This window comes from Stenella coeruleoalba, assembly GCF_951394435.1.
Source record: "Stenella coeruleoalba genome assembly, chromosome: 7".
NCBI lineage: Eukaryota > Metazoa > Chordata > Mammalia > Artiodactyla > Delphinidae > Stenella > Stenella coeruleoalba.
Window position 1 is genome coordinate 37,263,351 of NC_137153.1, and position 26,224 is coordinate 37,289,574.

Below are 26,224 nucleotides of genomic sequence, written 5' to 3' on the forward strand. Positions count from 1 at the left end.
TCCAACTTAACTGTCCCCATCTCACCTTCTCTTCAGGTGCAGAACTTAGCCACTGTGAACAAAGCGGAAACCAGTCACTGTTCACCAATCAGCTAAGCTCTGCACCTCGTCAGAGAGGTCGTCGGCTGGGCATAATGAAAGGGCTGGAGAGCATCTTCCACGGCTGTTGGCTTCTTCTGTTTCCAGAGAGGAGCTATGAGATGTATCTGTTCCCCGAACTGCAGAGAGAGAGTAACTACGGCTTCTGGAGGAGCAGTCAGGGTCGTGGTTGCGTGGTAATCCCTGGCAATGTGATTTTAATCTTAAGTCACAAATCAGCATGCCAGGAACCCAAGCAGCCAGAGCACTTGGGGGCAGCGCCGCAGGGCTGCCCACACCGCACGCACCAGCTTCCTCGGGCACCAGGTGACAGCACCACCTCCAGGCCTGCTACACTACCAAATGGGTTTTATTTCTGTTCACTATTCATTTACTGGGCGTCCTAGGGGTACAATGTTTTAAAATCAAAGGACTCACAGATGACCATCCACATGCCAGTGCAGCTTTGGAAGATGAAATGAAAAATGCACTGACCAGCTGTTCTGGGGTAGCAGGGGGAAAGGGTGTGCACATGACCCTGTGTTCATCCAGAAGGGCAGGGACAGAGGGGCGGTGAGAAAAGAGCAGGCTTGTGACCGGGACTACTCCTTTGCCTGCTTGGGGCAAAAACATCACAATGAAGAACTGCCAAAGCTGTGTAGCCCGCAGTGGTTTCTCCACAATTTGGAACCCAGGGAACATCAAAGGCATAGCCTGCACCACTGCAGTTTCACACACTTCAAGAAACACAAACTCTCCGTGAAATTAAAAATCTGAAGAGAAATACGATTTATCCTGATTACTATATGAGGCTGGCAACACTTAACTGTGTAACTGTTCTGTGTTTTAAACTGGCCCGTCGTTGAACAGGCTCTGAAGCTGCCCCAGGGGAGCTCTGGGGAAGCCTGCACATAGCTGCTCTGCTACGAGATATACAATCGTGGCCATTATTCCCACCACTTCCTCTCCTGGCCAACATGGCTCCTTGACTCTTCTGGAAGAACAGAACCAGACTTTAGAAAACCTTTCCTCTCTTTAGTATTAGAGTTCTTTCAGATAAATAAGACAGTAAAACATATTAGACAGAAATGGTTTTTTATAAGAGCAAAACATTAGAAGCAAACTAAATATCCCACAATAGGTTAAGAATATCAACATAAAATCTTAAATATCCATTAAAATTATAGAGAAGCTATATGACATGAAAAATGCTTGAAATTTGATGCTGCTTTTAAAAAACACAAAATTAGACATACCCTATAATATCATGTAAAACCTTAAAGCAAACCAGAGAGTCAGAGAAATGACGTTAGACCAAAAAAACCCACTTATAATCCCACAGTTCTACTTACAAACCTTTATGTACCATTGCTAAATCACTTTTAGAATGCAGAAATCCACAGTTAAAAACTGCTAAAACGTGAACGTAACAGGTCAGTGCCAAGCACATTTAAGAGAGGAAGCAGTTTAAATATTTAGGACTCCCACTCGAGGTAACCTGCCCGCCTGCCAGCAGACACGCAATGTGGAGAAATTCAGGACACCGGGGAGGAAGGACCTGCCAGCCTCGCCCACCAGGCGGGGACAGCCCGAGGGACCGCGAGTTCTCACATGGCTGCTCACAGCTCAAGGTGTGGGGAACCCACCACACACCCCCACACCAGCCTTCCCCTTGAAGACGCGGCTCACGGTTACACGAGGCTCTCCAGCGCACCTTCTAACCAGCTCAGGATGTTCTCCTGCGAACTCCCTCCCCACAAATAACAAAACCGGAAGTGGCCGAAACGGCGCCGAGGAAGAATGTTCCGCCGGGGTGGGCGGCACGGGCTTTCCAGTGGCCGCTCGGCCAGACGAGGTGCCCCCGCACCCTAAGGGAAGCGGCCCTCAGCTCACCACCCGGCTTACTGGCTCACTCAGCTCTTAAGAGGAATCTCAGAGCCGAGCAACGAGAAAAGAAAGAGAGAGAATCACCTCTTTAATATAACATCTCGGCCACCACCTCTGCTGAGGATCTGTCCATCTGCTCCTTGCTCAGCTCGAAGCACCTGCGGGCGAGACGCTGCTGCCGGGCATCCTCACTCACCATCAGCTCCCCGTAGAGGTAGATGCCCATGGCCTGCGGAAGGCACAGAGGCCAGAGAGCTGAAGAAAAGGCAATCGTGTGTCCCCACGCGCTCGAGTGCACAGTCTGTGCTTGTTCCGCACGGACTTGCTGGTCTAGAAGTTACAAAGACCCTAGAAAAGACAGACGGCTGAACAGCTGTACTTCAGGAACCTGCAGTTTTCAATCCCCTTCTCTTTCTTGTTCTTCTCGCTGCAACCCCCAAGGAATTCTCGGCTATCAGTTCCGTCAACAGACCCTGGTGGTTGAACTGACGACACTGCGAGCATTTCTCTAGTGATGGCTGACGAGGACAGGGAGGTTCCCATGGTGACTGACCCCCGTGGAAACCCCCGCAGCTGAAAGGAGCACCCGAGGCGCCGTGTGTATGTCACACAGACACAGGCCATCTTCCTAGGAAAGTGTGTGCCTAGCACAGCTGGGGAACGAAGACCACCCCGTCACATGGCACCATGGGTGGGGAGAGCCATCGGGCCGCCCTGGAAGATGCCTGCTGCTCCAGCCCAGCCTGCCAGCTCCCTTCAACGGCCCCACAACCGCGGCAAACACTGGCTCTTCTGTTTCGAGAACAATGACTCACATCTGCATTTTTCCTACAGTTTTAAAAACAGCCAGTTATGTTCTGGAAAACCAAAAGATCCACTTGGTTCCGCCTTCTCTCTTGTTCTAAGCTTAGTTATGCTACAGATTACGTTCTCCTGGAGCAAATTAAAAAGAAGGATCTCAAATACAGCGCAAAAATGAAAACTCGGTGGTTAGGGGTTCAAAAATTCTTTCCTGAAAAAGCCGATGGTAATCCTTATTTGGCAAAGATCATGGTTCCAAATATACTGCAGTTAATTTTGGTTTTCAGAACAGGCCTTAAGTTGCTCTTACATTTTGTCCTTATGCTCCCCTCTCTGTTTCCAAACACCTCTCGCTTCACTGTGCAAATGTGACATTTCTTCTGGTACAAAGTCGTGTATTTTTCTTTGCGGGAATAACGAGCCCTCACTTGCTGGCTGCCCCCTGTACTCAGGCCCTCTCAAAAGTCCCTTTGTTGCCCCTACCCCAGCTCTCCACCCCAACCGAAACATGGCTCCATGCTGTCAGCCCACAGCGCCCGGCAGAACGCTCACTCAGAGGCACGCACTGGTCACGCCAACAGGAACGAGCTGCAGCCAACTTCCCGCAGCCGACAGAAGCCACGGCACATGCACCACCACGGACAGCCACGCCGGGGGACACGGTGTGGCGGGGTGCTGACCCCCATAGGCTGCGGCCCAGCAGAGGCGGCAAGGAAAACGTCTTCCAACGGGTTCGTGCACGCACGTGCTTCCTGTGGGCTCCTTGCAAGGTGATCGCTTTCCCTGGTGAACAGTGAGGAAAGTTCTCACGGGAAGGAATCTCAGCACAGGGTTCCACTTGGTGCGGCACGTGCAGATACAGACCAGACTGTCCCAGCCAGCTGGGGCTCTCCCAGTCTAATCTTCATACATACTTTAAGCGAGGGCCACTGAAGGCACAGGTACACACCATGGCATCACTAAGCCACAACCTTGACCTAATGAATCTGAGGTTCAAAGATGAAGAAAGCTCACGAGGTCTGCCCATGCTTCATTTGGTAACGGCAGTGGGCCACAGTTACATCAAACCAAGGGAGCTTCTAAGGGACATGATTCAATGGGATACAAAGACAGAGGAAAAAAATCAGCTCAGAAGTTTGGTAGGTAAGCACCTAGCAACTCTTTAAAATCCTTGAAAAATGTTTAAATATTTGTTATTTAAATAGAGATGTCAACAACTTGGGTGCCCGTGTTACGTCTACTGCATAGTAAGGGAACAGCATGTGAAGAATCCCCATCTGCTGAAAACTGAAACTTACCTGATCCTCCTGAAGGAACCTCTCCACGTGTCTGTACGCTTCTGTGTATTTGTGCTTAACAACAAGTTCACACCATCGATGGCGAACCTTAAGAAAGGAGAAGATCCAGTAAGCAAAAAACTGGTAGGTTTCCTTGGCCTAACAAGTTTAATGATGGAGAGCCTTTCCTGTTAGAAAAAGTTAGTCTCTCAAGTATATTAACGTTGTTGACGCTTTTAAATTTCATTTTAATTTCATCTCTTTTACAAAGGAAGGAACCATGAGGTTCCTTCATGAGGAGGGCCTGCCAGTCAACTTTAGGGGAAGACGATGCATGTTTCACTTAGGTATTTTGATGTTTTTAAAGACAATTTTGCAAGATAATAGATAAATGCAAAACGTTAACTGGGAAATTAAACACACATCCCCAGGCAGCCAGGCTGGTGCTCTGCCCTGCAGGATGCTGTCAACGAAGGTTTCCTTTATAAACCACAACTACTTAATTTCCTGCAATAACCGATTTGGTTCAGTGCTGGTGATTGCAACAATAAACACAGTAAAGGGAGGAAGACACTGCTCTCCACATTCCTGAGAGGCAAAGCGCACCCTCTGAGGAGCTCAGGGTGCCTGCCGGAGGGGAAGGAAGGGGAGCAGCCCACCCTGACGCAGGCAGATCCTGCCACACGCCCACGAGTGTGTGCTGCAGGTCTGCACGACCTACTGAAAACAGACAAGCTAAATGTGGGTGCCCTTTAGTAAAGATACGTGACACAAGGTTTACAAGCAGGAATTTGCCAGGAAACCCTCCCCCAAACCCTACAGACAACAGGGGAGCTGGATCCCAGCACTGGCTGCGTCTGCGGTTAAGAGGCAGTCTCGCACCACCCCCCATCTCCAGGCACTTCAGACACATTCTTTACGTGGAGATGCTACCTACATTTGGTTTAAGAATTCAGTCCTGGGCCGTCTTCTACTGCATTAAAGCCGTCGCAATTAAATCCGGTGAGCAGTCCACCATTTTATATTCCATTATTGGTTCAACACTAGCCATACATGGAAGTGATTATGTGCATTTGAAAAATAAAAAAGCCTCCTTCCATCACTCTTTGTTTTTACTGCCTTTGAAAGAGGGAGACCCTTTCTAGTAATCCATTTGTGGCAATAGTAGAATGTAAGCAATTTCAACATTCTGGCCGGGGCCCCTGTAAATTATACCATTACCCACTGATGGCCAGATCGCTTCTTTAATCCACCATAAATGCATTTACACACAAACAATTAGGAATGAAGAAAAAATCTTTTGGAAAGAATCCTTCCCCTAAGCTACAGTGCACTCTGAGACACGAGGGGGTTCTGGTGGTGGGCCCTTTGCTTACAGGCAGCCAGGCCCTTTGAACTTCTAAGAAAAGGATGCCAACACACTTTTTACATTCATGAAGGAATTTCAGAGGCACATGGAAATGAGCTAATAGCCTTGGATCATCACAGCAAAAGGGAAGCAGGTTGGGCTGGACAGGTCTTGGAAATCTTTCTACCTTCAACAAAATGTTCTCTTCCCTATATAGCCAATAGAAATTAACACCATAAAAGGGAAAGGGTAGCCCTTAAAATATCTGGAGCAGAAGAACAATTGAACAGAGCTCAGATACTGCACCAACCAGAGAAGAAGCTACCAGAACAACCAAATCCCCGCTCTCATGCTTTGGTTTGAGTACCAAAGGCTGAGCACTGGACAGAACCCAAATGGGGCCCTTAGATGCCTCCATTTCTCGTTTCTGTCCCAACTCACAGAAACCACCAGTCCCATCTGTGCACCAGTGGATGTGCTGTGTCTTTTTGTTTGCGAGCTCTGTGAAAGGAGAAGGCCCCGGCAAGTCAGTGTGGCCCGGTGGGATGTCCGCCATGCGGCCTGAGAGTCAGGGGACTGGGGCCACCTGCTCTCACTTCTCACCACTGCACAGGGGGACAGCTGTACCAGCTTTTAGGAGAGCCAAGTATAAGAGAACTCTTGTCAGCCTGACAGTGATCTAACGACTTAGATTTTGCAACCTGATCACACCAAGCCTTTGACAAGGACAGTTGTTTATCGCTCCAAAACTTGGGGACACTATATTTTTTTAGACCTGATTTTGAGAATGGAGGTATTACTGGCCTCCCATTGTTCTTCTCCCTGTGCTCTCCTTCATCTTATTTACACATACAGAAATAACAAAGCATAAATTGGGGTCTGTTTCCTAGGAGGATAAGGTCCACAGAGGGGCAAAAGGCAGGGTCGGTCCCACTACAACGACTGGAAGAAGATCCAGGAGCTGAGCTGCGTGAAAGAGGCTCTTTCACAACCAATATGAAGTCAGCATTTCCACTTCTCTTACTGTTAAAAATAGTTAGTTGTCACAATTAATAAGATCTAGTCTTCTGACCCCTGAAGGCTAACATGGCATCCAGGAAATACAGACCAACCCCTCTCTCTACCCCACAAAGAGCAGAAAAAACAACAAGCCTTTTCATTAAAAAAGAATTAAACATAATTCAAAGTTTCAATGACAGGATGTTTAAAAGACATCACAGAGATGCTGTGTGAGGCCGAAGGCCCAACAGATACCTCTTGCTTGTGTCCAGGGTTTTTACTTCTCTTCGCATTTCTTTGAGAAACAAAGAAAATTTTTATCTTTTATCCTCTGAACTGTCCAGGACCCACAATTCGCAAGGCCAGTTGTCACACCTGGAACGGGGCTCTTCCTGAAAAGCTAGCAGCAAAGTGACATGTGTCACAATTTCTCCCGGCAATATTTCCACGGTGGGCACTGACGGAATACCTCCTTTCTCCAGATCACTGAGAAACTTAAAAAAAAAAATTCCTGACAGAGGTCACCACACTTGTATCTGGCTCCTTCCTCTGTTAATAATGGAGGAAAGTGAAGTTCCCGGTGCTGGGGAGCACCAGAGAATTCAGAAGCAGAGGCAGGTCTCTAAGAAGAAGGCTGTCTGTTCCGCAGATCTGCTCTTCTTTATTTTCTAATTAATTAATTAGTTAATGGTGGTAGTGGTCACCTTGTCTTTTAACTTCCTCAGTGAGGTGAAAAGTAAACAAACACCACCACATAAATACATCTGTGGGAACACCTGGGCCCGGAAGGCCTTCCACAAGCGTCTATGGCCTCTTGACTCCGTTCGTTTAGCGTCAGCATTTCACGGGTGTATACATTACGCTACCACCAATCAATACTTACACTTTGAATATTCACATTATTCTGCAATGTCTCAAGAGAGAGAAAAAAATTTAATGACTTTTTCAATGGTGACTCAGGTTCATAAAGTCATTCCAAACTCACGCTAGGAATCACCTGAAAGCCTCGAGCCAGCAAACCTCAGCTCTGAATTCCAGCAACGCGGTCACGCCACCGACAGGTAAGGGGCAAGGGCGAGGGAAGGGGGAGCGGGCAGAAAAAGAATAAGAAATCTCGAGAAAATCAGAAAAGGGACGTTTCAGGAGTGGGAAGAGGCGGAGCTGCCCGTGGCGGCGAACAGCAGGGTCGGAGGACCTGGAGCACAGCACTCTCGTTCCAGCCGCCCCAGAGCGTGTGGTGTCGCAGGGCACTGGAAGCCTTGCCTCTGGAGCACGGGCCCGTCTTTTCCTCACTGAGTCTTCAGTGCAGACAGCAGATGGTCTGGCCCACCTCCTGCCAGGACAGGAGCACATCCACCACCCACAGCACGCTGAAGGTTCCGTAACACAAGCAAAGCATTTAGCAGTCCCTGGCACAGGAATGAAGGGGGATGATGATGATGGAGAAAGGGAACGTGGGTCCCCGACTCTTGCCACAATGAAGATGTGCACACACAGGTGTGCACCCATTATACTCTGGTCCAACAAGAATTAGTTGGACTAATTCGAACACTTTTCAAAGTGTTCTGCTTAAGGGACATTGAACAGAAAAATGATATGGGTGGTTCCCTCAGTGCGCGGGTAGGTTTTAAATTGGCAGTGCTAATTTACACCTTTGGAAATGAATTCCAGAAGTTTCCAGGTTTCCAAAGCCTCCATGAACAGAGGGTGAGGAGCACACAAATATCAATGCTCTCCCAGGAGTGCCCACTAATGCAATGGTTCTTTGGGGCTGGGTGCACATGGGAGGGTCTCAGAACTGGGGGCAGGAAGAAGGAAGGGTAAGTCTGCAGAAGCCCATTCATGTCAGACCCACGTTTGGTGATAGGACATTCAAACCCTCCTATAATTCATGTAACTGTAACTGCTCCAGGATGGGGGACCCCCGACCCACAGCAGGGACTCCACCGGGAGGATGGAGTGCATCCGTGGTAGCAGGCCCGAGCCACCTGGGAGACCTGAGCAGACCTGTGTCCTGTGTATACAAGACATTTCACATGATATGTATACATGTGTATGTGCACACACACACACACATCGAAACAAAAGTTTCTTTTTTAATACTTTCCTTCACTATATGCAACTGCTGATAGTTATTGTTCTTCTTTCTTTATGCTGGCTGGCAACCTACTAAAGTGATTTCATGACCCACTGGGTCCTGATCCAGAGCTGTCTCCCCAGGGCGGGGGCTAGGAGAGCCTCTGCCCCTGGGCTGCTGTGGGAACTGCCCCAGGTCGCTGCAGCAAGCGTTAGGATTGTGACTCCCACACAGTAAGTGCTTGTCTTCTTAGCAGGTGTAGCATGTTTCTGGCTTTCATTTCCACTTCAAAAGTTCTATTTCTTGAATTTATAAAAACTTGATAGTATCAACTCCAAGGAAAAGTTTGTTAACTGGTGAAAACCGAAGGAGCAAGGTGCCTGTCAGGTGGGTGTCCAGGAGGGAAGGCACTGGCAGGGAGTGGGAAGTGGGAGGGAGAGGATGGGACAACACAGCCCAGGAAGAAGAGCCGGCCCGCCCTGCGCCTAGCCTCAGGACTCTGAGACACCAGCGCCAGCGGGAACCCGCAGAGGAAGCAGGGCCTCCTTCAGGGAGGGGCCTCCTCGAGGCCTGGGCCAGCCGGTACTTACCACCCACCCTCGGGGAAGTATACCCAGGGGCCAGGCGCCTGGGAATTTTCCAAGCCCGTCTGTAAAGACAGGCTTGCCCCAGCGTCAGCTCCAGGCACATGGCACTTCTACCATTTCAAGAACGTTATCACTACCCAAGAGGCCCAGGTGAACTGAACGACTTCTGGCCGGCCGCTCTGACTTCCAGCAGTGCTGGAAAAGTGGGACCTGCCTTGTAGGGTCAAACCACAGCTCAGATTCAGGGACAAGTCCCACGATCCTCTGGGCACCTCTGTGATATAACCACACGTACCTCTCATTTATTAATTGTTCCCTCCTGGAAAAGGAAAGAAAAACTGCTAAAAGACCAGCCCCCCAATCTCTTCAATCTGAGAATTTTAATGCATCCAGAACCAACTCCTATTAAACTCTAGAACAAGGGGTTGCCAATTTTTTTCTGTCAAGGGCTATACACAGTGAGCATTTATGGCTTCTCACCCCATTTGCCCTTGTATCACAAGAGCAGCCCTAGATAGCGTGGCTATCTTCAGATAAAACTTTATTTACCACAAAAAGGGCAGTGGGCTGGACCAGCCAGCTCTAGTCTGCTGACCCTTGATCTGCAAAGGAAGCCCACGCCTTAGGCTGCCCGAGTGATGTGCTAACCCCCCAAATCCACCAGCACGACGCCAGAGAACACAGAGCTGGGAGGCCCTCCCCAGCTGGCTCCAGCGAGCTTCTGCCGTTCTGTCAGGAAATCTCGGGTGTTCCTGAATGTGGGGACTTTGCTTTCCTCCGTGGACTGCACTCCTCTGTGCCGAAAAACCTGCTCTGGCATTCGTTCGGAAACAGAGCACCTCTTGGCCTACAGCCCAGCATGAATGCAAGGCGCCACTTGTGGGTAGGGGACCCAACACTGAGGAAACACGAACTTTAAGAAGAATAATCCCCTCCACCAGGTCACTCCCAATCTCCCTCGCTGACCAGACGCTTCCTCTGCAAATCACTATACACCCCAGACCCTGCGTTCATTAACACTTTACAATTCTCAGTGCTCTTTTTATACCTTTTATCTCGTTTCTTTTTTTGTTTTTTTTTGGTCTTCAATTTTAGTGTGTTCTCCGTGAAGCTACTTCAAAGAAATAATTCTTACATGAGAACGCTCCCCCACAAGCTGCTTATTATCTTATGGACTAATTTTCCAAAGGAGTCTTCAGACTTTCCTTAAACATAATTCTTCTTTTAATAAAAATGTAATCTGTAATTCCAGTACATATAAGGACATATTAGGGAGAAAAACATACGTGGGTTATTCAAGCAGTTTAAATCAGTCTGGGAGAACACATCTTAAACACTAAACTCCCTTGGTTGGGGGGTGTGGGGGGCTGGGTTCCTTCGAGGTGGAGTCTGCAAAGCAGGGTCTCACAGAAGCCTCACTGTGCCTGAGGAGTAAGTGGAGTCACAGAGGCTGAGCAGACGCGCTGCAGGGTTAGACAGAACCAGCTCAGCGTTAACAGCCTGGCCCACACCCCAAGCTTGGTTCTGCTAGCCACTGTGCCGTCAACAAAGCACACTACACAGTCAAGGTCGGACTCAGAAAATCAGCTGGGTTGCTTCTGTCACTGCAAGCCTGGAGCACACTCACTGCCACGCCTGAAAAAGCACCTGTGGCTCCTGCACACAGCTGCTTCCCTTGCTTTATTTTTGAATAGTAAAAGTTATAAACGGATAGCTTTACATATAAACAACATGGATATATTATTTTGTGTTTTTCCTTATTCTCCATTTGCTGCCGTTGGATTTACTAGCTTAGTGTGGCCCATATACTTTAACGTGGTAACAACTGCAGGGCATCCCCTTATTAATACACTACAGTTCCATTAGTCCTTCAACCCTCTGACGATGCCAGAAAAGTCCATTTCAATCAACTATGAACTGTGTCCCAGAAAGTCCCAAAGAGTGTTAATAGCCTTTAGCTTTTTACCAGGAAGGCTATGAGGGGTCAAGTCAACAGAGGTCAAGGACATCTGCTGTGACACTAGATGGCACTGCTGTGGCCCCACCTGATCCAGCACACCCTAGGTTAGTGGAATGACCTGATATTGATATGTCCACATCCCTGAACTCACCTCTTGGGCCCAGAATTCCTCAGCTCCACCCGCTTCCCCATGGGTCACTCTCTCAGAGGTGTGTCTTACATCCTCTCCAGCCCAATGTTCTTTGAAACTGCTGTCTCCTTATTCAGTAGTTTATGTCTTTACTAACAATAAAGTACAAACTCAGTGAGAGCGTGGGCCTGGGAGCCTTCAGGCTACCTCCAGGCCCTGTCTCAATGCCTGGCACATAAGTAGCTGCTTAATAAATGTTTCTGAATAAACGTACCATTTAAAAAAACTCAGAATGCTTTTCAGCTACTTTGAAATTATAATGCACAGTTGGAAGCTGTAAAATGCTTTGAAGAATGCCATCCATCCCATTTATGACAGGAAGCACTCCTCTTTTTAAGTCCTTTTGATTTCAGAATTTACTGTTGAAGGGGAAAAAAAATCTGTCCAGGGAACACGATCTGGGAAGCCCATTAAACCTCATTTTGAGTTCCATTTTATAATCTGTAAACAGAAAGACCAAGGCTCATGGCTTTTGTGAGTTAATAAGTCTAACGCTGCAATAAACAAACCTCCTTTTTAATTTGCGTCCTTAAATTAGACTTAACGTTGCTTTAAAGTGGGTTTACTGCTGGTGAGGGAAGCCTGCCTGGCAGCCTGGGCGTGGGGAGGCCTTCCTAGAGCAGCTCCAGAACAGACAGCCTTTCCAGCAGGTATTTCGTTTAGGGGCATCTGTAACGGTCCAGGATGTCTCATCTACTCATTCTCATGAGAAAAGATGAGAGCACAGTTGAGTGTACAGCCGTCACATAAAGATTTCCAACACTTCTCTTCTCCTCTCTCTCACCTTACAGCTCCTTACTCTCAAAGGGCTGAGATCTTAACACTGTTTTAACCAAAGGGAACGAAAAGTTGCTCTGTGTACTGCCACAAAGCCAGGCTAGTAAACCCCCTTCGCCCTGAAGTTAAGACAACAAACGAGGCAGCGGAGGCTCTCAGCTCTTTTGCAAGGGCTCTTGCTAACCTTGCTTGAGTCAGACCCTAAAACTCTCCGCTCTATGTTAACTGGTCATAGCCGGTAATAACGGGTTTTACCAGTTATAACTAGAGCTGTGGCAACGTGCAAAACATGGATCGTCCAAACCTGCTATCGGGATCATCACACCAAGTGTGCACATGGAGTGACGGTGAGGATCAAAGGTGATGACAAACATCAAGTTTCATACGTTCTCTCAGGCAAATCCCAACCTTTCTTCCTTCTCCTATGTATATACTATTTCAATTAATGACATTAATGCTATGCAAGGCAGCTGGCTCCAGAAAGTAGAACTCAGTAGCCCATGTTGAGTCCACCCTGAAATACAGCACAGTGAGCCTTCCCTCCCTATCAGAACGGCACACTAAATGGTAAAACATTCCAATATGGAATTCCACCTCCTCTCCTCATTTCATTAACATACGACACGTGGCCTTTGCTAAAAAAAGGACTTTTACTGTTGGCAGAAAACTGACCATGGGTTACTTCCTCTGAGAAGCTCTGAAGGGGCACTCGTGCTTTCTCTCCATTTCCTCAGGGGCAGACGTGACTGACTCCGGAGGGCCTCACCAAGTCTGCCAGAAAGGTTCGCTCCCTCCTGAAGGGGTTTCCCTATAGCTTTAGTTATCCAATCACCTTATCCTGTCATATACTAGTCACTCTATTCCAGAATACCTGGAGATCCAGGAAACGTCATTCTCCAAAAAAATAAGTACTGGGTATTAAGGATGAAGTGGTGAATAAAACAGACAAGATCCTGCCCTCTTTGAGCTTATAGTTCAGTAGAAAGTCTAAGAAAAATCCAGTGAACAGGCAGAAGCAGACTCATGTTCGTGACAAACGCCCTGACAGGAGATAACAGGGTGCAATGAGGGCAATGGGAGTGACCCAGGGATGCAGTCAGGAGACTCCCCGAGAAAGGGCCACTCAAACTAAGAGACAAAGGAAGAAAAGACACCAACTGCTGAACGGGGCAGCCTAAGCTCAGTCGATTTCCAGCCTTACCACGTGTTCCATGAAAAAATTCAACTCTGCCTTTCCCGTTTCTTCTTAGTGGCTATTTCTTCCAATACCTTCCTTACAGAAGCTAGAGAAATGAACTTTAAAAATTAAACCCGAAGACTTAAATGTAAGAGCTAAAACTATAAAACTCTTGGAAGAAAACACAGACATAAATCTTCTAGACATTGGATTAGGCACTGGTTTCCTAGATCTGACACCAAAAGCACAAGCAAAATAAGAAAATACAGGTGAATCGGATGGCTTCAAAATTAAAACGTCTGTGCTTCAAAGGACACTTTCAAGAACGTGAAAAGACAACCTAAGAAAATGAGAGAATATTTTTGCAAATCATATACCTGATAAGGATCTTGTATCTAAAATATACAAACTATTATAATTCAATAATAAAAAGAAAAACCTGTTTAAAAATGAGCAAAAGATCTGACTAGGTATTTTTCCAAAGATGTATAAGTGGCCAATAAACAGATGGAAAGATGCTGACCATAATTAGTTAATAGGGAAATGAAAATCAAAACCACAACGAGAGGGGCCCCGTGGGGCGTCGACGCCTGGAAGAGGATGCTCTAGAGGCAGGGGTCCCTGTGGGAAGTTGCCACCCCCCTAGGGCACTGCTCCACGCCTCAGCCACCTCCTACCCTGGCTTTCTTTCACCGCCACCCACTGTACTTTGTGTCTTGTCACTCCCGAGTCATCTTACCTCCAGTTTTCCAGAAAATAATTCGGATTTTCCTGTTAACTCCTGTGCATTTCCAGTACTGCCGACAGAAGTAAACGCATGGATGAACAGGCTGAACAAAAATTCTGGAGGTTGGGAAGTTATGATCAAGGCTAAGACCCAGCTCCACCCAATGGCCAGCAAGCTCCAGTGCTGGATGCCCCATGCCAAAGAACTAGCAGGACAGGAACACAACCCCATCCGTTAGCAGAGAGGCTGCCCCAAATCATACTAAGTCCACAGACACCCCACAACACACCACCGGATGCAGCCCTGCCCACCAGAAAGACGAGATCCAGCCCCACCCTCCAGAACACAGGCACCAGTCCACTCCACCAGGAAGCCTATACAAACCACTGAAACAACCTTAACCACTGAGGGCAGACACCAAAAGCAACGGGAACTACGAACCTGCACCCTGCAAAAAGGAGACCCCAAACATGGTTAAGTTAAGCAAAATGAGAAGACAGAGAAATGTGCAGCAGATGAAGGAGCAAGGTAAAAACCCACCAGACCAAACAAATGAAGAGGAAACTAAGCAGTCTACCTGAAAAAGAACTGAGTAATGATAGTAAAGATGATGCAAAACCTTGGAAGTAGAATGGAGGAAATACAAGAAACGTTTAACAAGGACCTAGAAAAACTAAAGAGCAATCAATGATGAACAACACAATAAATGAAATTTAAAATTCTCTAGAAGGAATCAATAGCAGAATAACTGAGGCAGAAGAACGGATAAGTGACCTGGAAGATAAAATAGTGGAAATAACTACCACAGAGTAGAATAAAGAAAAAAGAATGAAAAGAACTGAGGACAGTCTCAGAGACCTCCGGGACAACACTAAACGCACCAACTTTCGAATTATAGGGGGGCCCATTAGAAGAGAAAAAGAAAGAGTCTGAGAAAATATTTGAAGATATTATAGTTGAAAACTTCCCTAACATGGGAAAGGAAACAGTCAATCAAGTCCAGGAAGCTCAGAGAGTCCCGTGCAGGATAAATCCAAGGAGAAACACGCCAAGAGTCATGTTAATCAAACTATCAAAACTTAAATACAAAGAAAACATATTAAAAGCAGCAAGGGAAAAGCAACAAATAACATACAAAGGAATCCCCATAAGGTTAACAGCTGATCTTTCAGCAGAAACTCTGCAAGCCAGAAGGCAGTGGCAGGACATATTTAAAGTGATGGAAGGGAAAAACCTACAACCAAGATTACTCTACCCAGCAAGGATCTCATTCAGATTCGATGGAGAAATTAAAACCTTTACAGACAAGCAAAAGTTAAGAGAATGCAGCACCACCAAACCAGCTTTACAACAAATGCTAAAGGAACTTCTCTAGGCAGGAAACACAAGAGATGGAAAAGAGCTGCAAAAACAAACCCAAAACAATTAAGAAAATGGTAATAGGAACATACATATCGATAATAACCTTAAATGTAAATGGATTACCATTTGGTCTTATCTTCAACCAAAAGACACAGACTGGCTGAATGGATACAAAAACAAGACCCATATATATGCTGTCTACAAGAGACCCACTTCAGACCTAGGGGCACATACAGACTGAAAGTGAGGGCATGGAAAAAGATATTCCATGCAAATGGAAATCAAAAGAAAGCTGGAGGAGCAATTCTCATATCAGACAAAATAGACTTTAAAATAAAGACTGTTACAAGAGACAAAGAAGGACACTACATAACGATCAAAGGATCAAACCAAGAAGAGGAGATAACACTTGTAAATATTTATGCACCCAACAAAGAAGAATCACAATACATAAGGCAGATGCTAACAGGCATAAAAGGGGAAACTGACAGAGTAACACAGTCATAGTAGGGGACTTTAACACCCCACTTTCACCAATGCACAGATCATCCAAAATGAAAATAAATATGGAAACACAAGCTTTAAATGACACATTAGACAAGATGGACTTAACTGATATTTATAGGACACTCCATCCAAAAACAACAGAATACACTTTCTTCTCAAGTGCTCATGGAACACTCTCCAGGATAGATCATATCTTGGGTCACAAATCAAGCCTTGGTAAATTTAAGAAAACTGAAATCATATCAAGTATCTTTTCTGACCACAACGCTATGAAACTAGATATCAAGTACAGGAAAAAAACTGTAAAAAACACAGAAGCATGGAGGCTAAACAATATGCTCCTAAATAACCAAGAGATCACTGAAGAAATCAAAGAGGAAATCAAAAAATACCTAGGAACAAATGACAATGAAAACACGACGGCCCAAAACCTATGGGATGCAGCAAAAGCAGTTCTAAGAGGGAAGTTTATAGCAATACAATCCTACCTCAAGAAACAAGAAAAATCTCAAATAGACAACCTTACCTTACACCTAAAGCAATTAGAGAAAGAAGAACAAAACCACCCCCCCGAAGTTAGCAGAAGGAAAGAAATCATAAAGATCAGATCAGAAATGAAGGAAACAATAGCAAAGATCAATGAAACTAAAAGCTGGTTCTTTGAGAAGATAAACAAAACTGATAAACCATTAGCCAGACTCATCAAGAAAAAAAGGGAGAAGACTCAAATCAACAGAATTAGAAATGAAAAAGGAGAAGCAACAACTGACACTGCAGAAATACAAAGGATCATGAGATTACTACAAGCAACTCTATGCCAATAAAATGGACAACCTGGAAGAAATGGACACATTCTTAGAAAAGCACAAGCTTCCTAGACTGAACCAGGAAGAAACAGAAAATGTAAACAGACCAATCACAAGCACTGAAATTGAAACTGTGATTAAAAATCTTCCAACAAACAAAAGCCCAGGACCAGATGGCTTCACAGGCACATTCTATCACACATTTAGAGAAGAGCTAACACCTATCCTTCTCAAACTCTTCCAAAATATAGCACGGTGAGGAACACTCCCAAACTCATTCTACGAGGCCACCATCAACCTGATACCAAAACCAGACGAAGATGTCACACAAAAAAGTAAGCTATAGGCCAATATCACTGATGAACATAGATGCAAAAATCCTCAACAAAATACTAGGAAACAGAATCCAACAGCACATTAAAAGGCTCATACACCATGATCAAGTGTGGTTTATCCCAGGAATGCAAGGAATCTTCAATATATGCAAATCAATCAATGTGATAAATGGTATTAACAGACTGAAGGAGAAAAACCATATGATCATCTCAACAGATGCAGAAAAGGTTTTCGACAAATATCCACACCCATTTATGATAAAAACCCTCCAGAAAGTAGGCAGAGAGGGAACCTGCCGCAACATAATAAAGGCCATATGTGACAAACCCACAGCCCACATCGTCCTCAATGGTGAGAAACTGAAACCATTTCCTCTAAGATCAGGAACAAGACAAGGGTGCCCACTCTCACCACTATTATTCAACATACTTTTGGAAGTTTTAGCCACAGAACTCACAGAAGAAAAAGAAATAAAAGGAATCCAAATCGGAAAAGGAGAAGTAAAACTGTCACTGTTTGCAGATGACATGATACTATACATAGAGAATCCTAAAGATGCTACCAGAAAACTAGTAGAGCTAATCAATGAATTTGGTAAAGTAGCAGGATACAAAATTAATGCACAGTAATCTCTGGTATTCCTATACACTAATGATGAAAAATCTGAAAGAGAAATTAAGGAAACACTCCCATTTACCATGGCAACAAAAAGAACAGAATACCCAGGAATAAACCTACCTAAGGAGACAAAAGATCTGTATGCAGAAAACTATAAAACACTGATGAAAGAAATTAACGATGATACAAACAGATGGAGAGATATACCACATTCTTAGATTGGAAGAATCAACACTGTGAAAATGACTATACTACCCAAAGCAATCTATGGATTCAATGCAATCCTTATGAAACTACCAATGGTATTTTTCACAGACCAAAAAATTTCACAATTTGTATGGAAACACAAAAGACCCTGAATAGCCTAAGCGATCCTGAAAAAAGAAAAGCGGAGCTGGAGGAATCAGGCTCCCAGGCTTCAGACTACATTACAAAGCTACAGTAATCAAGACAGTATGGTACTGGCACAAAAACAGAAATACAGATCAATGGAACAGGACAGAAAGCCCAGAGATAAACCCACACACATATGGTCACCTTATCTTTGATAAAGGAGGCAAGAATATACAATGGAGAAAAGACAGCCTCTTCAATAAGTGGTGCTGGGAAAACTGGACAGCTACATGTAAAAGAATGAAATTAGAACACTCCCTAACACCATACACAAAAATAAACTCAAAGTGGATTAAAGACCTAAATGTAAGGCCAGACACTATAAACTCTTAGAGGAAAACATAGGCAGAACACTCTATGACGTAAATCACGGCAAGATCCTTTCTGACCCACCTCCTAGAGAAATGGAAATAAAAATAAACAAATGTGACCTAATGAAACTTCAAAGCTTTTGCACAGCAAAGGAAACCATAAGCAAGATGAAAAGACAACCCTCAGAATGGGAGAAAATATCTGCAAATGAAGCAACTGACAAAGGATTAATCTCCAAAATAGACAAGCAGCTCACACAGCTCAATATCAAAAAAACAAACCACCCAATCCAAAAATGGGCAGAAGACCTAAATAGACATTTCTCCCAAGAAGAAATACAGATTGCCAACAAACACATGAAAGGATGCTCAACATCACTAATCATTAGAGAAATGCAAATCAAAACTACAAAGAGGTTTCACCTCACACCGGTCAGAATGGCCATCATCAAAAAATCTACAAACAATAAATGCCGGAGAGGGTGTGGAGAAAAGGGAACACTCCTGCACTGTTGGTAGTGGGAATGTAAATTGATACAGCCACTATGGAGAACAGTATGGAGGTTCCTTAAAAAACTAAAAACAGGACTACCATATGACCCAGCAATCCCACTACTGGGCATATACCCGGAGAAAACCATGATTCAAGGAGTCATGTACCACAGTGTTCACTGCAGCACTATTTGCCATAGCCAGGACATGGAAGCAACCTAAGTGTCCATCGACAGATGAATGGATAAAGAAGATGTGGCACATATATACAATGGAATATTTCTCAGCCATAAAAAGAAAGGAAGTTGAGTTATTTGTAGTGTGGTGGATGGACCTAGATAGTCTGTTATACTCAGTGAAGTCAGTTAGAAAGAGGAAAACAAATACCATATCCTAATACATATATATGGAATCTTAAAAAAAAAAAAGGTTCTCATGAACCTCGGGGCAGGACAGGAATAAAGACGCAGACGTGGAGAATGGACTTGAGGACGTGCGGAGGGGGAAGGGTAAGCTGGGACGAAGTGAGAGAGTGGCATGGACATATATACACTAGCAAATGTAAAATAGATAGCTAGTGGGAAGCAGCTGCATAGCAGAGGGAGATCAGCTCGGTGCTTTGTGACCACCTAGAGCGGTGGGATAGGGAGGGTGGGAGGGAGGGAGACGCAAGAGGGAGGGGATATGGGGATACATGTATACATATAGCTGATTCACTCTGTTATACAGCAGAAACTAACAGAACATTGTAAAGCAATTATACTCCAATAAAGGTGTTTAAGGGCTTCCCTGGTGGCACAGTGGTTGAGAGTCCGCCTGCCGATGCAGGGGACGCGGGTTCGTGCCCCCGGTCCGGGAGGATCCCACATGCTGCGGAGCGGCTGGGCCCGTGAGCCATGGCCGCTGAGCCTGCACGTCCGGAGCCTGTGCTCCACAACGGGAGAGGCCACAGCAGTGAGAGGCCCGCGTACCGCCAAAAAAAAAAGATGTTTAAAAACAAAAAACCACAATGAGATAGGTCTTCACACCCAGTAGGATGGCTAAAATGAAAGCCAGACAATAACAAATATTGACAAGGATGAAGAAACACTGGAACCCTCACACACTGCTGGTAAAGATGTAAAATGGTGCTCTGAAAAACAGCCTGGCAGTTCCTTAAAAAGTTAAATAAACTAACCATATAAGCCAGCAATTCTACTCCTTAGGTATAAGTCCGAAAAGAAGTGATAATTTACATCCACACAAAACACTGCACCCAAATGTTCACAGCAGCGTTACACATACAGCCACAAAATCCAAATGTCTATCAACTGATGAACAGTTAAACAAATGGGGTTTACTCATACCATCACAAGTATTTGGAAATAAAAAGCAAAGAAGTATTGATACGTGCAAAACATGGATGATTCCTGAAGACAGTATGCTACGTGAAAAGAAGCCATTCACAAAAGGTGTATGTGATCCCATTTACATGAAAGCCCAGAGTAAGCAAATCTGTAGACACAGGAAGAGTAGTCTGGTTGCCAGGGACTGGAGTGGGGGGAGATGGGAATGACAACTAAAGGGTACAGGGTTTCTTTGCGATCGGATGACGAACACATTCTATAATTGACTGTGGTGATGGTTACACAGCTCTGTGAATACATACTAAAAACTACTGTTGTGCACTTCGAAATGGGTGAATTACATGGTATATGAATTATTTCTCAAAAAAAGTTGGTATTAAAAACAAGCCTAGAGTCCAGCTGGGGAAGGTTGTTTCAGGAAATGGTACTACTCTACGCAGTCAATTCCTGAGAAGACCACCTGCTGTCCTGACAGTAGAGCCAGGCGGACAAGCCTGCTCTGGGCTGCTGCCGGCTGGCTGGCTGCTCTCCCCAGTGCCTGTAGATTTCCACGCTCGGCGTGGTCATCTGCTCCTACCCACAGATCAGTTGGTCTATGGAACACAATTCCATGTGGTTCAAAGCTGCAGCAACATGTAGACTAAGTAGCTTTAAAAATCATTTTTAGGGCTTCCCTGGTGGCACAGTGGTTGAGAGTCCGCCTGCCGATGCAGGGGACAGGGGTTCGTGCCCCGGTCTGGGAAGATCCCACATGCCGCGGAGCGGCTGGGCCCGTGAGCCATGGCCGCTGAGCCTGTGCGTCCGGAGCTTGTGCTCTGCAACAGGAGAGGCCACAACAGTGAGAGGCCCGCATACCATTAAAATAATAATAATAATAATAATAATAATTAATAGTAATAATATTAAAAAAATCATTTTTAGTGCCACCCCATAAAGTCTGCTGATCTTTAAATTTCGTGCCCTGACAAACACAAAATACCATCATTTGCACATAAACAGGGGTCCTTTCATTTTTTAAAACAATTTGAATTCAATACAATTGTTTTCTCTTTGCTATCTGGTACCAGCACAAACATTCGCCCCTAAGAGGCATTAAGCTGCCAGGGAATCCTGTAGGATCTATGGAGCACCGCCTCCTCCCTAAAGGGCAGGTTCAGGGACCATACTTAGGCCGCTGACGCTGTGGGAGCCTCCCACAGACTACAGGAAGAGCTCATTTTATCTACAGCCTGAAGGTTCCACAGCTTGAAGGCCAGAGAGAGCGAACTCTCAAATCCTGGTGTACCATGGAACTAGAGAGCAAAGGAGGGTGCACCGGAAAGGCACCAGAGGGAAGAAGAGCAATCTGGAAAGGTATTTTGGCAAAAGTGAGTCCTCTATTTTAGGGCACTGAAGGCAAACTTTACATGGGAATGAGACTCTATAATTGTGAAAGAAAATGGCAGTGGCTCACTGACAACTGTGTGCTTTTTTTGGGTGTGGATTTCAGTACAGAAATCTAATACAAAAATATATAAACTACTGATGGAGGTATAAAGAACCTAGAAACACCAATAAAACCCCACATGTTGATTTTACTCACAACAGCATTAAAGACAAAAGGAACAGGAGATGTAGCTGGGTTTGGGGCACTATTGAAAGAAGAGTGTCAGGGCAATGTTATTTATTAACCCAGAAAATGTGTACATCTCCACATCTTTCTGAGAAAATCTGTACAGACTTGGCGGCGGGGGGGACCATACACAGATGGCAAGAGGTGATAATGCCCCTTAAATCTCCAAATATCTATACAGTAGGACGTGCTGCTAAGTACATGGAAGAAAGAATGGCAAAGAATAAGCAACCAGGGACTTTTCTAACCTGTAGCTAAAAGCCCGCCGTTAAATGCTCTTTTCCTCTTTAATTTAACAGATAAATTCTAACTGCTTTGACTGATTATAATTGTTTACTTAAAAGGTCTTTTCAGAAAAATTAGGCAGATTATGCCACCAGTGGTTCATTTTTTCTTTAAACAAACATCTGATCAGCCACAATGTCCTGTAACAATTCAAGGTGAATAAAACGCAGGCCCTGGCCTCAGGAACAAGAGAAGAAAACTCATCTAAAAACAAAGTCCTTTGTCATTTTAGATCAGTTTTCAAAAATCATTGTATCACTGCATAAAGCAATGGAGACTTTTTTGGTCTCCAAAGGTTTCCACAGAAAAATTCTAGGGGCACTGAACTGAATAACAGAGAAAGAAAACGCCAAGAAGAAATATCTAGAGATATCTTCCTGACTTTGAAGAAATGTTCTAAAGCAGTAAGTGTTTCATAAACCAAATACAACAAAGAAAAAAAATACACAAATATAACCAAAGAATTATATAAGAGCTTTTTATCCCACATCATAAAACGCACATGCTTTAAAATCCCAATATGTCTAAGCAACCAAAGAAAATCACCCCAACCCTTTTATCAATCCATACCCTGCCCAGCTTTCCAAACTCTACAAATTACAACGCTGTATCAAAATGACAGCTGCGTCCCTCACCAGGACTGTTTTAGCTTTTTAAAAAATGGATATTAAGTCACACTACTTATAGGTCACATCCTCAAGTTCAGATCCATCAATGTTTGACCCTCTGATTTGCAACCTGAGCTTGACCATGTCAAGGAGCCAAGGAGCCAGACCCCTTGTCCCTGGGAAGAAACGGTGACAAACCTGCCCAATGTTGGATATGGCAGGTGTCAAACTGCCTTTCTGGAAGCTCCCATTCCATCGGGCTCCTTGTATTTTACCCTGGAAAACCACTTTGCTAATTGCACCACACCGTTCCAACCCTCCACAACGGTCTCCTTTTTTTTTTTTTTTTTTGTCTGCATTGGGTCCTTGTTGCTGCACAAGGACTTTCTCTAGTTGAGGCAAGCGGGGGCTGCTCTTTGTTGCAGTGCACGGGCTTCTCATTGCGGTGACTTCTCCTGTTGTGGAGCATGGGCTCTAGGCACGCAGGCTTCAGTAGTTGTGGCACGCGGGCTTCAGTAGTTGCGGCTCGCGGGCTCTAGAGCGCAAGCTCAGTAGTTGTGGCGCACAGGCTTAGCTGCTTCCCGGACCAGGGCTCGAACCTGTGTCCCCTGCACTGGCAGGCGTATTCTTAACCACTGTGCCACCAGGCCCCAACAGTCTCCTTTTTATGTTCAATCTGAAAACCTGCCTCCTGGCGCACTGTTCCACAATGGTGCCTCCTGACACTGCTGGGCAGTGACCTGGGGAAGCCTGGGGATATGCATTCCCCCAAGACAGACTCCAAAAGGGAAGGAGGGGAGGAAGAGGCGCCCACCAAGGGGGCTGGGGCCGGCGCTCTGGCACTGCTCCTACGCTTGGGCCCTGGCGACCCTGCACAGCTCTGCAGTCCTGCAGGGGCTGTGGCGCCAGCCCGGCAGGCTGCCCTCACACACAGCCGTGATGACAGGACCTGACGTCAGCAAGGCTGGTTTCTGCCTTTGTGCTACTTAGATTCTGCATCGAGGTGTATCAAAGGGGAAGGAGGCACCAAGTTCAGCACACCGCGGTTTACTAAATATAAACTGTTGAGCACCCTGAAGTGGCAACAGAGCCCACTGAGATTACATCTAACCTCTCCTCTAAACTCTTCCTGTGAGGAGCACAAAATAGAAATGTTTTCTTTATTTTGTAGCCAGAATACTACAGAAAAGCAGCCAGGGGAGAAAAGGGGAGTGCTGAGCCCCTGAACGGACGGCAGGGAACAGACCCTGAACACTGTGCAGAAGACGACGGTCATCATGACCAGAAGGAGTTTTAGCATAAAGGGAATGGGCAGAATCACAGCTACAGATCAGTCTTACATTTTAAACATATGATAACCTGACTAAACCTTTATTCTCTGCCCTTTCAGTATGCCTCTCCAGAGGTCGGTTGATAATGGAATGTTCTCAGTTCACAGAAACTATGCTTTTGGCTCAAATGAAATTTCAGAAATGAGCATCGGAGCTGTCAGACTTTTGTGGGCCTGCAATCGTGCCTTCCACTTGTGGACTTCAAATAAATGCTGTGGTATTTTCTTTTCAAATAAACAATGAGTTCTCTTACTGACCAGTATTAAAATCTACCCCCTCCCTGCATAGGTAAAACCCACCAAGGGAGGTGGCCAGTTTACACGGTTTTCAAGGGCTCTTCCACCTGCGCCAGAGGAAAGGCAGTGGTGAGGGAAAGGCCTGCAACGTTGGATGTTCTTCCATTTGCAATCAACCTTGAAAGTGTCCTTTTCAGAGCAGAATGCAGACAGATACTGGCATGGCTTTCTCTGGGCACTAGTGGTAAAACAGATTTGTCCTCACTCACTCACCTGTTTCCTTAGATTTACTTGCTACTACTACTTTATTTTGCAATTCCTTCTTTTTCTTCCATGTGAAACATTTTGTTTTCACCTGACCCAGGGTTACATTCTTCGGAGCGCTGAGAGAATACAGCCGGCTCAGGGTGGCCCCTAAATGTAGTTAACCATGTTCTAGCTATTCCACTCTGTATTGTAACCATCAGGCACTTCATTAGATGAGATGAAAAAATTGCCTTTTGTGGTCAGTTGCTGCTTTAGAGCAGTGGTTCTTAACCAAGATGACTTTATCCCCCAGAAGATATTTGGCAATGTCTGGAGACACTTCTGACTGCCCAAACGGGTGGGGTGGGGAAGGGAGAGAACTGCTATTGGCATCGCAGGGAAAAAAAACAGGGGTGTGATACATCACCCAAGGCACAGGACACCCCACAGCGGAGAATTATCCACTCCAAAATATCTGTAATGCTAAGGTAGAGAAACCTCGGTTTAGAGCAAACCACCCTGGACCCGACCCCACCGAAAAAGCTGCCAAGACCCCAGATTAAGAATTCTGTGACCAGGTGCTCAGGGGCTCCTAACAGCTGGTAGCTTGTACTTCTTGTCTCTCTTTCTCATTGCCAGTCCTGACAGATTAAAGAGACAATACAAAGGTTGTCTGAGCTAAATAAAATTTGACCGTTTCACACCAAACGAGAGAATGTGAATCTTATATGACAAGAAATTATGCTAAAACTTCTCCTCATGGTGTTAACAATCCCATGAAGAGGGGGTTTATGGCTCCATTTTAATCTTGAGGAGACAGAGGCTCAGGGACCTTGGCCACAAGTCTGAAGGCAGGAAGCTGGTGAGGACTGTGAGATCGTCCTGTTCCACGTTTTCCAAACTGTGGGCTGCGACTCGTTAGTGGGTCACAAAATCAATTTGCTGCATCACAATGCACATTTTTAACGCAAATAAAATAGGAAATAATAGCGAATATAAGAGTACAAACAGTTTCGTAAAGCCGTTTCTGCCAGTCGGCCGTGGTTAAAAAGGCTGATAGCCAGCAGTCTAGTCCCGGTACTGCTGTGCAGACGAAGAAAAAGGGGCCCGGGAGGGTGGGCAACTTGTAAGCGGCCACCAGCCATTGGGGGACCTGGGACCAAGTCCAGCTTTTTGCTAAGTTGATGCCTCTGCCAGTACCAGGTGCACGGCCTGGGTGTCTAGATGGGATGGAGACCTGGAAGAGCAGTACCCCTGAACAAAGACTGGGACGTGGAGCCAGGGCAAGATGGAGACACTGTGCCCACCCCTTCCCACCCCAACCTAACCCAGGAGGCCTCTTCCTTTCAACCAACAGCACTTTCCCAAATACAGTGAGGGGGAGACCTGGCTGGTAGTGGCCTCACCCAGAAAACTAAATTTCTGGCTCACCCTACCAAATGAAACATCAGAGCAGAGCATGGTACCGTGGGGACCATTTTGACTAACATCCACCACTCCCATCTGAGCCAGATGAGACAGGGAGTGGGCTGCTTCCACATTTTCTGAAATTCACCTGAGGGGTGCCCCAATTTTGAAGTGTTCAACTGTAGTCTGTAGATAGAAATAGCTGCTTCGAGGTCAGTCATGGGGCTTTTGGGGAAAAAGGTCACAGAGCCAAGTGGAGTGGAGCCTCTCTTCATTAACACAGGAAAGCTGTTTTTGAGGCTTAGGAGACCTGATAAAGCGGGCTGGGAATTCATTATTTTAAAAAAGGATCTCAGAAAATACCTCTTGTTTGAAGAATCAGTTGTTTAACATGTTTTAAAACCTTTTGGGTCTTTCTTGGAACCAATATGCTCGGAAACTGT

The 26,224-nt window shown here is 45.5% G+C and overlaps 1 protein-coding gene across 1 annotated transcript in view; it reads right to left on the reverse strand.

Moving 5' to 3' along the window:
* AOPEP (aminopeptidase O (putative)) overlaps positions 1 to 26,224 on the reverse strand; it is a 359,010-nt gene that overhangs the window by 1,258 nt on the left and 331,528 nt on the right. The window contains exons 15-16 of the mRNA XM_079927637.1: positions 4,065 to 4,151; positions 2,050 to 2,194 (exon numbers count right to left, since the gene is read on the reverse strand). Of these exons, the coding sequence (XP_079783763.1) occupies positions 2,054 to 2,194; positions 4,065 to 4,151 (228 nt within the window). The 3' untranslated portion in view covers positions 2,050 to 2,053. The remainder of the gene's footprint in view (positions 1 to 2,049; positions 2,195 to 4,064; positions 4,152 to 26,224) is intronic.